Source organism: Genypterus blacodes, unplaced genomic scaffold, assembly GCF_046128005.1.
Source record: "Genypterus blacodes isolate CSIRO-AG114 ecotype Tasmania unplaced genomic scaffold, CSIRO-AGI_Gbla_v1 ptg000070l_1, whole genome shotgun sequence".
Lineage (NCBI taxonomy): Eukaryota > Metazoa > Chordata > Actinopteri > Ophidiiformes > Ophidiidae > Genypterus > Genypterus blacodes.
Genome location: NW_027466880.1, coordinates 5,629,353 through 5,642,202, shown reverse-complemented (window position 1 = coordinate 5,642,202; position 12,850 = coordinate 5,629,353). Strand labels below are relative to the sequence as shown.

The 12,850-nt window shown below is 46.1% G+C and overlaps 1 protein-coding gene across 1 annotated transcript in view; it reads right to left on the bottom strand.

Annotated features, from left to right (window-relative positions):
* The window catches only part of LOC143005477 (plasma membrane calcium-transporting ATPase 1-like), an 86,871-nt gene that overhangs the window by 57,499 nt on the left and 16,522 nt on the right, over positions 1 to 12,850 (bottom strand). The window contains exon 2 of the mRNA XM_076156898.1: positions 8,081 to 8,497. Coding sequence (XP_076013013.1) covers positions 8,081 to 8,276 — 196 coding nt within the window. The 5' untranslated portion in view covers positions 8,277 to 8,497. The remainder of the gene's footprint in view (positions 1 to 8,080; positions 8,498 to 12,850) is intronic.

Here is a 12,850-nt window from a genome sequence, read left to right as displayed (position 1 = left end):
ACCTCGGGGCCTTCCTCTGTCTCTGCGGGCGGCCCTCCCCCGTCTGCAATCCTGGCACCACCGGCCCCTGGGCAGGAGGTGAGGTAAAGGATGGGGGAGAACGTGGGGTCACAGTTAGTCAGTCTGGCTGCCCTGTTTCTCCTGGGTTGTGTTGGGGGCCCAGGGCGTTGAAATGGCTGTGCATCGCCTCTGTATGGAGCCAGCCGGTCTCTGTGAAGGGCCACTCGCCTTCCCCTAGGCGGCAATTGGACCCTGTACACAACTACGCCCAACTTCTCCAAAACGTCACAAGGGCTCACCCAGTGCCAGTCTAACTTAGGGCAACGATCCCTCTTCCTTCGTGGGCTATACATCCAAACTAGGTCTCCGGCCCTGAAGTCCCTGCCTTAAGCCCTCAGGTCATAGTTTTTTTTCTGCCTTATCCTGCAGTTGGTCACGGGCAAAGGCATGTGCAGACTCTACACGGTCCTGGAGTCTCCTGGCATATTCTGGTCCTGGTGGCACTGCCGGTGTGTCTGGAGGTTTCCCAAAAGCCATCTCTGCAGGTGTGTGCAGCTCTTGCCCCAACAAGACCAAGACAGGTGTGCACATGGTAGAATCCTGCACAGCGGTCCTGTAGGGCAAGGTTCTGTTAAACCGCTCTACAAGGCCATCACTCACAGGGTGTAACGGTGTGATGCGAGTCTTTTGCATGCCAAGGCGCTCACACATAGCAGAGAAGACACCAGACTGGAAATTTCTCCCCTGGTTGCTGTGGATGACCTCGGCTGTCCCGAAACGTGCAACGACCCCTCTACCAGCGCATCAGCAACTGTCTGAGCCTCCTGGTCAGGTATAGCATAAGCCTCTGGCCACTTTGTGAAATAGTCCATTGCGACCAGGACATAACAGTTTCCCTTGTCTGTGTGGAGAAATGGGCCCAATATGTCCGCTGCTACTCTTTCCATCGGTGCCCCCACCGCCAGCTGCTGAAGTTGGGCACGGGACTGATCCCGGGGACCTTGCTGTATGCTGCGCAGAGGTCGCAGCGGCGGCAAAAGTCTCCTGAGTTGGCCCCAGCAGAAACTTTGCTGGACAGGTTTTAGACACTCCAAAATGTCCTGCTCCAACAGCTCCATGACATGCTTTTAACACGGTCTCTCTCAGGACCCTGGGGACTACCACCTGCCACCTCTCCTCCCCTATAGACGGCTCTTTCCACGCTCTCTGGAGAACTCCATCTTTCACGCGTAGGGCCCAAAACTTTTCCCACAGTCCTTTGGTGGCAGGCGAACATCCAGCCACCTTGTTCCACTGTGGCTTTTGTCCTGCCTCCACCCACCGCAGCACTGGTTGCAGATCAACATCCTGCTCCTGCTGTGCTCTCCATTCAGTTGGGTCATCCACCTGCACCTCCCTGCAGAACGGCCCACCTCCACTATGCTTGAGGTCTTGTTCCTCGTCTGCGCGTAGCTCCTCCTCCCGGGCCTCTCTCTTCTCACAGTAACGGCAGCTGTCCACAGCACAGGGGCGCCTGGACATGGCATCTGCGTTGGCATGGCGGGCTCCAGCCCTGTACTCCACACTGAAGTTGTACGATGCCAGTTCCTCCAGCCAGCTCGCAATCTGCCCCTCTGGCTCTTTGAAAGACATTAACCACTGGAGGGCTGAGTGGTCAGTTTGGACAGTGAGAGGCAGGCCGCACAAGTAATATTTAAAGTGGCTTACCCCTCTCACCATAGCCAGGAGCTGTCTACGCGTCACACAGTAGCGACGTTCAGCTTTGTTGAAGGTCTTACTGAAGTACGCCACCACTCTCTCCCCTTCTGGCCCCGCCTGGCTCAACACTGCTCCCATCCCAACATTGCTGGAGTCTGTGTCCAGGACGAACGGCAGGTTGGGGTCCGGAGGGGTGAGGATAGGAGATTCTGTCAAGGCCCTCTTCAACGAGCTGAAGGCCTGGTCGCACTCACGAGTCCAGGAAAAATCCTTTCTTTTGCAGGTGGATCAGGGGTGCAACTATGCATGAAAAGCTGCGCACAGACTGCCTGTAACAAACCTAACCCCCACCAACCTCAGGTTGGTGGGGTTGGGTTTGTTACAGGCAGGTTGGCCAGTCTTTCACCGCCTGCACCTTCTCCTCTAGCATGCTGATGCCCTCCCCCCCAATTCTGTGTCCCAAAAACTCAAGCTCCCTTCTCATTAAGTAGCATTTATCTGGGTGGAGCTTCAGACCTGCTGCTGCTATCTTCTGTAGCGTGCGCCGCAGAGACTCCAGAGCTGCCTTGAAGGAGCTACCGTGGACCAGGATGTCGTCCAAGTAGACAAGACATTCCTGCCGGGGGATGCCAGCCAGCACCTTTTCCATCAGCCGTTCGAACGTGGCCGGGGCATTGCACAGGCCAAAAGAGAGGACGCGAAACTGCCACAACCCCCTGCCGGTACAAAAAGCTGTCTTCTGTCTGGCTCCTGGGCTAAGGGCACATTACATTACATTACATTACGATCATTTGGCAGACGCTTTTATCCAAAGCGACTTACATTACATTACATTACCACCCTTCGCAGAAGGGGAAGCAATTGAGGGTTCGGTGCCTTGCTCAGGGGCACCTCGGCAGGGACTCGAACCGGCAACCCTCCGGTTCCTAAGCGGAAGCTCTACCCACTCGACTACTGCCTCCCACCTGCCAGTACCTGCTACGCAAGTCCAACGAGGAGAACCAGGACGAGCCAGACACTAAATCCAGACAATCGTCGATGCGGGGCAGTGGGTACGAGTCCTTTTTGATTACACCATTCAGTGGTCTGTAGTCAACACAGAATCTCATTTTCGAGCTCATCTTCTTATTGACCATCACAACATCAGAAGCCCAGGGGCTGTCAGAGGGCTCAATGATGCCAGCCTTCAGCATCTCGTCGATCGCGCTGTCAGCGGCTGCCTGATGTGCCAGGGGGAGGTGACGAGGACACATCTTGATGGGCTGGACATCACTGGTGTCTTTCTCGTGCTGCACCAGGTGAGTCGGACCCACTTCTTCCTCTGTCAGTGAAAAAATGTCCCTTAACTCCAACAGCACCAGCCACAGCTCCTTCTGCTGGCTGGGATCCAGGTTGACACAGCTGCGCGTCCACAGCTCCCTGACTGCTGCCAGCCTGTCCGCACTCTCCATGGCAGGTTGCTGGTCAAGGACAGGGGGCAGGGAGACAAGAGGGGAAGCTTGGGGTGAGGGGTCTGGCCTCAAATGTTCCTCTGCTGCTCTCGTGGTTCGCTGTTGTGGTCTTTGAGCCTGTGCAGGGTGCACCATTTCAACTGTGGGGCCCCCAGGAAAAGCCAATGTGCTCCTCCAAAGGGTCTATCACACACTGTGCAGCCAGCAGGAAATCCAGAACCAATATGCAGGGGTCTTGCACTGGTGCGACCCACACCTTACAGTCCACTGTCCACTATCCACTGATAGTCCCCCCACCTGTATAGTCACTACCCCTCTTCCAAGCATGAGGGCTAGATCACCAGTCAGTGTTCTCAGCTTCACTACAGTAGGTTACAACTGTGACACTGCTGGCGCAACGTCGGGTCTCATCAGTGTTGCGGTGGAGCCTGTGTCAACGAGGGCCATGCCCCTGCCAGGGTGATAGGAACGTGGCAAAAGTTTCCTGCATTGGTCCAGCCCACGACCCTCACAGCCTCAGCAGCATCATCTGAGCTGCTACCCCGGCTGTTCTGCGGGGCTCCGTCCACTTTAAACAGGGTGGGCTGGGATACAGAGGTGGGGCCTGCGTCGTCCCATCTACACAGGCCCTGGGATGTTTCCCTGTACACCAGCATGCTTAGGGCACTGTACGCTGATATAGCCAGGCTGGCACATCCAGCACACAGGTGGGCCTCTGCGAGGGCGGGTGTTGCCACGTGATGGTTGCAGCGACACAGCCCGGATCAGTTCCACCAATTCAGCAGCCCATGCTGGTTGTCCTGAACTGAGCCCTCCCGTACAGCAGACCTTACAACAGGGCCTCCCCCGCTGAAGTCACTCTCCGCAGTGACACCCACTGTCTCTCTCTCCAAGGCAAGCTCCAGCGCCTCCTGCAGGGTGTGGGGGCATGCCAGCTGTGTCTGTACACGTAGTGTTCTGGGGGTTATGGCATGGATGAACTGATCTCTTGCTAGCTCGCGCTGCACTTCAGCGGGCATGTGGGCATATGCTCTCCTTGTTAAGGTCTCAAGGTCACTAGCTTGCACACGAAGCGGCTTGATGTTGCATCTTTGCCTGCTTGCCAGCTCTGATCGAGAACACCAGTCTGGTCACACTGTCCAAAACGCCGCCATAGAGCTCCTACCAAAGCCCCATAGTCACTTCTTTCAGCAGGGCTAAGCACCAGCAGGCATGTTAGGGCATCATCTGTAAGGCACAGGGCCAGTTGGAGTGCTTTGGTATCCTCTGACCAGGCTGCAGCCCGCGTCAACAGTTCAAACTGTGCATGAAATGCCTCCCAGTCCGCCTTACCAGAATACCTTGGTGTTTTTACATGGGGCTGACTACGCTGGGTGCCGCCGGCTTGGATCACACTTGGTGCTGTGCCGTGAGTAGCGTGTGTTTCTGCGCCTGCACACTCCTCCGCGCTCAGCGTGTCGAAGGTGGCATCTGCCGCTAGTCTCTTGGCTATCCGTCTCAGACGAGCTCCGTGCTCCGCAGTACATTCAAAGTCACTGCCCCGCTGTGCTTCCATGGTAGCTGCTGGCTGCTGTGTACAGCTGTTCGTGCTAGCCAATGCTAGCGGAGAGCAGAGAAACTCCGGAGTTTTCACTTCTGACACCAATGTAACGCCCGCAGGACGACAAAAAGATGGACGAGTGTCAGCAGTAGGATGTCGTGTTTATTTAACTAAACACAGGTTAATGTCAGCCATAACCACGCCAAAAACTCACTTTTAATCACAACAACATTCACCAGCCAATTCACCAGCCAACTCTCTCAATCTCCGCAGCCTCTTCAAACTCGCTCGCGCTCCCCTCACTCACCCACACACACATACACATCCCCGCCACCCATGTCACTCACATGCATGACACATTCACTGTACATGCACACCATAGGAAAACATAGAACATCCGAACACGGTGTCTTGCATCCAACACAAGCAAAGGTCGCTACAGTATGTTTAAATCCCAACGATCACTCTGGGATCTCCAACCTGGAGTCCCGGTTACGAGCTGTTAAAGGCTGGATGACCAAGAAATTTCTGCTTCTTAATGTCAATAAAACTAAAATGGTGATCTTAGGGCCAAAGAAGCAAAGATTGAATGAAACTTCAGAACCTATTTAGTGAATTTTGACAATGGTCCAATCTGATCTGAAAAAACTGCAGCTTGTTCAAAACACTGAAGCAAAACTCTTGATTAAAACTCGTAGATTAGAACACATTACGCCAGTTCTAGCGTCACTACAATGGCTTCCTATCACTGCAAGGACTTCATAACTGTAAGATACTACATGGCCTGGCTCCAGTGTATCTTTTTGACCTTATTGCCACACAAGTTCCTGCATGATCCTAAAGAGGCCTGCTTGTCATCCCAAAGGTCAAGATGAAGACTTTTGGAAATAAGAGCGTTTACATACTGCATTCCTTTTCTGTGGAACGCACTTCCTGCTCTCGTTAAAGAGGCAGGTTCCCTAGAAAATTTTCAATCCCTCATAAAGACGCACCTCTTTTCACTTTACTTTGATAATTAATAAAAAAATAAGCTGATGATAAAAGAGCCACGACTCCTCCACATTCATTTCAATTTGCATTTATTCAGTTGCTCGTCTATTTGCTTAATAATTAACAAATTTACTTCGTAAAATTTGTAATAAACATCGATTTGATTGAATTGTCTTCAATTGAATAGAATTGGGTTTGATTTATTTCCACCAAAATTATTCAATTAATTAATTTACCCATTTGGAGGTGGTGCCCTAACAACAAGTGTAAATACTTAAGTAAAGCTTTCTTTTCTCCTACAACCCTCAAAGCATGGCAAAGCAAGTAATAATTGTACATACAAACTGTATGCCTTCCTCAAATAATCTGTAGCATTGGTAAAAAGTATACTCTGGGATTTCGCCGGTAACTAAATATCCTGGCCCTGCCTTATACGAGAGACCCCCAAAAGATACGTCAAAGGGATGTTAAGTGAGATCAGAAGTGAGTCAGCTTGGTTACATCATTTAACCAGACTTCAGCTTCAATTAAGCCGACTAACCTGTAGTATTAAATCATGATGTTATGTTACTACTTAAAATGTATTTGTGCGCGTGCACGCACGCTCACGTGTGCATGTATATGAGTGTGTGTGTGTGTGTTGTGTATAAAGTCCCCAGTGTGATAAATAAGACTGCTAAAGTGACAGCCCATAAATGATGCAGTTTCTTTTCTTTCATCTATTGGATGAAAGATCTGACAGCCAGGTCACCTGTCTTGTTCATCAAAATTTCTTCATAGGCAAGACTGACTTCTAGCAGTTAGAGCAAACAATCAATGTCCTCAACATTAACTAATGCACACATACACAAATGCAAATTTTGTATTTGAATAAAGTTGGACTTTAGGACTGCTAGATTTCCATTATTTCCTGAACTGTACATTTGAATTCAGAGAGAGACAGAGAGAATATGACAATACGATAGAGTGAAAATGGGTGTAAGAAAGAAAGACAGCTGAAAAACTCAATCTTCTATTCATGTATTTTTTCCCTTCCACTCTGTCATTGAAAATATAATCACACTCTCTTCATTAAAATGAATAATTTCTCGCATGGAGGACACAATTATAGCAGTCCTCTGATTAATAAATGGAATGAAGCGATTATCTCTGGAGTCATTAGGGGAACAGACTGGAACTAATTTCATCCTGGAATGGACTGGTAGCCTAAGTTTACTCTGGGAGGGGGGGAGAGAGAGAGCGAGAGAGAGAGAGAGAGAGAGGAGAGGGGGATAACTAGGTTACTGTGTCAATAAATGTGGTTTTTAAAAAATATTTTGTCCACAACATCAAACATTTATGAAATAAACTGTATCGTAATTTAGCATGTAGGCCTCTGTATCTGATTGCTCACTTGCTGTGTGCCATACTTGTTTATGCTATGAACAATGCATGTTTCAAGTGTGCAGAGAACACAGCACATAAATACACAAGTCAGACTTTCACCCAAAAATGGCAGTGGTTCTGAATCAATCATTATTTGATGATGTCAGTGATCAGTTGATTATAATGTGCTCAAAGGTTAAGGCACAGTATGAATACCAAAAAAACTAATAAACAAATCGATCCAAATGTAAAGACAAGTAAAGACTGAACAATTATAAAAATATTATTTCTAACCAAATCCCTAATTGTGCAAAAAGTATTTAAAGTAAAAATGGCCCTCAGGATCCTAAAAAACACATTTGCACACTTCATGTGTGTTCAGTAGGACACAAAGATTGATGCTTGAGGAAGAGGCTCAGCGCCACAAGAATGTGTGTGTGTGACTAAATCCTATCATTTAAATAAAATCAATGATTATCAAATTTAACCGATCAAGGCAGATGGACGCCCACCTAGAGCCCGGTTCTGGTTGAGGTGAGGAGTTTTTCTTTAACTGCCATCAAGTGCTTACTCACGGGGGAATGTTGGGTCTCTTTAAATGCTCTATGTGAAGAGTGCCTTGAGATAACTTTTGTTTTGATTTGGCACAAAATAAATAATGTTTAATTGAAATTTGAACTTTAATTTAAACTCATAGTCACTACAACGTTTACGGCAAGTACTGTTTTTTAAAGGATCACTCAGATTCCATATTGACATAATCTTGCGGAGGGAAATTGGTCTGTCTTCATGCCTGTTTCTTCCAAAATGAAAATGTAAATGAAAAAAGTCAGAAAAAGTGATCATGATGTGATTTACTTATTGCCAACATAAAAATTGAGCGATGTTTTATGAAGTACCCCTAATGTCAGTCATTTTTAAAACAAATTCTATGAAATGCCACGTTTTCCTCTTAAACCAGGTATTGTGGCGACAAGAAGTCGCCAGCAGAACTTGCCTACTGGGCTGTTGTGGCACACAAGTGGCCATATCTTACCTTCTATGGGTGATGTTTTAAGGTGGCGACAGATGCCTTGCACATCTCCATAGTTGTCCAGTATCTTGGCCACTGCCTCACCACTTCTAAGCTCCATCAAATCCCTCAGATCAGTCACGCTCACACCAAAATCCTCGTCATGGTGGCCTTCGTTCACTGAATTCCCCGGATGGTGTTCCGCTGTGTTGCTAGCCATTTCGATCGTCTTTGTAGCAATGATATAGTGTTGTTTGGTTCGTTGTGCAAGTCGTCGGACAACTGAATGTTTTAATCTGCAAAACTTGCAAGAGGTGAGACTAATGATTTGTATTTCAAACACAGGATTCTGGCTGGTGAAGTTCTCACAGGAGGCAGGACGCGCTTTGCAGTTACCATGGACACAGCGATGTAAACATGATGCATTGATTTCAGCCAACACTGCAGAGAAAAAAAAGAAAAGAAATGCAGCATTTCAGGACAAATTGGCACAAAAACTTAACATTTATTTTGGAATCTACTGGTTGGTCTGAGTTATGTGCAGGAGCTAACAGTTTGGACAACTGACATAGTTACTAGTAGGCTTCACACAGACCAATTCACCACCAATTACAGAATCATTTCTCTTCCAGAATTATTAATGTGGGGGTAAAATCACTCACATATTGTTCATTTTTGCCCCTAAAAACAGAGATAGAGGAACAAATGTATAAAGTAGACCAATTTCCAATCTTCCTCTCTTGGGTGTCTAGTAGCAGATCAGCTTACACAGTACTGAGATTGCTCTGACAACCGTATCAAATAATTTACTCCTTATCGCTGATTCTGGTGCTCGGTGCTCTCTTCCAATCCTCCTCGATTTAAGTGCAGCCTTTGACACTTGATGACAATATTTTCCTTGATCGTCTTGAAAATCACATTGGCATTCATGTCTTGCACTTTCCTGGTTTAGATCATACTTAAATAGATTAAACTTTGTTTCATTAAATAATACCACTTATAATACCACTTTGCCTCCCTACCCTGTAAAATTGGCAGATCCACAGGGTTCTGTATTGGGCTTCACTTGGAAATATAATGTATAGATTTGGTGTACATTTTCATTCTTATGCAGACAATACTTCTAGTTAAAGGCTGGATGGCAAAAAAAAATCGGCTTCTGAATGTTGATCGTAGAGCCAAAGAAGCAGAGATTGAAACTTTAGAACCGTTTTGTGAATTTTGACAACAGTCCAACCTGATGCTCCTCAATGGTGAAGAATGTTACCAAACATTTCGGGAGGGTCTAACTTTCAGCAGCCACATTGGCAGGCAGACTCCCTTGATATTTTAAATCCCTTCCAAAGACGCACCTCTTCTTATTATTATTTAAGTACCTGCAAATCAGACACTTTGCCTGCAGCCAATTCCAAAACTTCCCCTCCCCCTCAACTCATGTGGGAAGACCTGCTTTCGTTCAGGGCTCGCCCAAGTGGGACCATATCTGAGATTTACATCTGTATTCTGGACCTCGGGGACCTATCTAACTCGAAAACACAGGCTGCTTGGGAGACTGAACTCGAACTCCATCTGGACATAGACTGGTGGGACGATATCATACGCAATCTGCATTCTGCCTCATCCTGTGCCCGTCTCGCTCTCATCCAGTTCAAGGTCGTGCACAGGGTCCACTTCTCTAAAGCCAGATTGGCCGAAATGTACACAGACGTAGATGACAAATGTAATAGCTGTTCGATGTCTCACTGTAACTTAAGCCACATGCTTTTTCTTTGCCCCAACTGCCTGCCTTCAACTACTGGGCGGGTTACCTCAACATAATGTCCACCATATTGGGAATGCAAGTTCAACCCTCCCCTTATATTGCCATCTTCGGTACTCCGTATGACCTATGTTTTAACACCCCACAAAAGGAAATCATCATGTTCACCTCTTTGCTTGCCAGGCGACACCTGCTCCTACATTGGAAATCCCTCACCCCTCCCTCTATTTCGCAATGGCTTAAGGTTACAATGACAATGTACTTTCTTAGACTCGAGAAAATCAAATGCACTATGAGGAACCACACTGATGAAATTCTATCAGAGATGGCAAACTTTCCTCTCCTATTTCACAGATCTACAGGCTATGCCGGACCAGTGACTGAATACCAGAACACAGATCAGTTCCTTTTTATTTTATTTTATCATTTTATTTTACATTTCAGGCAGTCCAGGACGGGGGTGTGTGAATGCGGGGTTGTATGACTGTGGGGTTGGGTGGGGTTTCGGGGTGGGATGCCATCGCTCTGGTTTTTTCCTTTCCTGTTTGTTTCTCCCCTATCTCCCTCTCTCTCTCTACCACAGCCTATGATGCGATTTGTACTAGCCTACATTGCTGTTTGACATCGTCCTGTAAGTTCTGTATGTACCCTATGACATCATTGCAACTCCAGCCCACTTGTACTCTACCTCAGGGTCTATGTATAAAGTTCAACAACAATAGTAGGGATATCACAACCTTCCTCCCTTCTCTCTATCTCCTCTTTCCCCTTTTTCTATATAAAAAACGTTCTCCAAAATACCCTAACCTGTATGCACAATGTCATGTACAATATCTGCTTCAATAAAAACAAATTGCAAAAAAAAAAAAAAAAACATTACATCTGGCCTCATGGGACTATACAGACTAGCTTAGTGATCACTACCAACAAAGCAATCAGTTGAGAATAGCTGAGAAGTAGCCCAATGCTGTCTTTACAAAACTGAATTGGTCAGATAATCATTGCAATGTTTACACCTAGAGCAGTTAAATATTTATATTTTATTTGATGCCCAATCCCAATGCACTGTTTGCCATGTGAAAGTCTCCAAAGTATTGGGGACTTGTGAAGCTTAAACGCATTTTCATATGTTAATTGCTTTGTAATAAATCAGAATTATTAAGCCATTGTTTAAGAATTCTAAAAATGTAAGCTGTCACAGTATAATAAACTGCTGGTCTGTAAAAAAAGGTTCGCATTTGTGAAAACATTCTCAGTATGTCCTTCTTAATGTGTGTATATATATATATATATATATATATATATATATATATATATACACACACACACACACACACAGACACACACACAGACACACACACACACACACACACACACACACACACAATGCCGGTCCCTCACTGACATATTTTTAATTCTGTTGTCAGACAGTTGTATATGTGATTCAGGAGAGCATCTCAAAATGACACAAACACTGTGTTTGAGGTCAAGATTAGGACTCCTTATGTATTTTATCTTCCATCACACACCTTTTTTCATCTGTGCCTCTGCAGACACACGTGCTTCACATACTAAAGCAGCAGACTGCACAGCCAGCCCTCTGTCTCACACCCTCAACAAAGGAACTTCTGGTCACATCCAGCAAAACTACTTTTACTCATATACAGTAATAATGCATTTCGTTGTATCATCATATACAATGACAATAAAAGCTATTCTAGTATCTGAACACACACACACACACACACACACACACACACACACACACACACACACACACACACACACACACACACACACACACACACACACACACACACACACACACACACACACACACACACACACACACACGAGAGAGAGAGAGCTTATATTTGTGTGTGCATGTTGTACCATGCCTGGGGAAAAGAGGACAGAGGAGGAGCTGCACAAGGCTGCAAAGCCGAACACCCATATCTGCAGTCATGTGATTACTGTGGAAAAAGGAAATCCTCACTGCAGAGGGAGAGCAACTCACACAGTGAGTGAGAGAGTGTCAGAGACAGACGCCGAGTAGAGAGAGCATTTGCATGCATGACACACAGCAGTGACTCATTAGCACAAACCTTATTAGATATATTTTCCGTTTGTGCTTGTGTGATCTCTCACCCTCAAAAACGACAGGTCCTCGTTCCTTACTCACAGACAGCACTGTATTTGTACTGCATTGTGTGTCAAGTGCAGTTCTAACAACAGTACATTTATATTGGCACAACAGAAAATGTGAGGCCTGCGGGTGGCTGTCAGCTTCTCCTCTTGAGCTGCTTCTTCCATGAAACACATTGTGCAGATGTGCTGTATATTCAATTAGATTTTGATTCGAACAGAACGCTTTAGTCAAAATCTAGTGGAAAACAATAAATTAACCACAATATGCTGTATTGAAATTAAATGTATGTATGTATGTTTGATCCGTAGAAGTTGATCTGAAAGTCTGTTCATATTAAAGGTTACAATAATAATCAAAGAGAATAGTGACATTTTCATTCCTTGGGAAATAAAAATGAAAGTACAGAGCGGCTTCAAACACACTGACAGATCACAGGAGATCCAGCTGTGCAGATATCAGTTAATGATGTCCCTTGAGATGACGTTTAAGGAGAGAGGATGTCTCGTTTTTCTTAAATCACCATTCCTCAGTTCCTCTGTTGTTGTGTCTTGTGCTTTAGTGAGTGTGACTAAGACATAAGAGAGGGAAATGTGGCAACAATTTAAGAGGGCCAGAATGCACAGCAAGAAATGAGAGAAAGAAACAAATGGCTAACTTGTTTCCTGTGTCTCTGTTTTGATCTTTGTCCATCTCCCTGAATCTGTCTCTCTGTGTGTCTGTATCTCTACCTCTTTGGGTCTCTCTCTCCCTCTCACTCCCTTTAACCAAAGGTATCTAAAAAAAGGTCTACCTGTGTACTGTGTGTCTGCGTCTGACCAGCTCATGAAGTTTGGTTTTGTGAACCTCACCAAGTTTTTCATGAAGAGATAACCTACCCCGGAAGTGA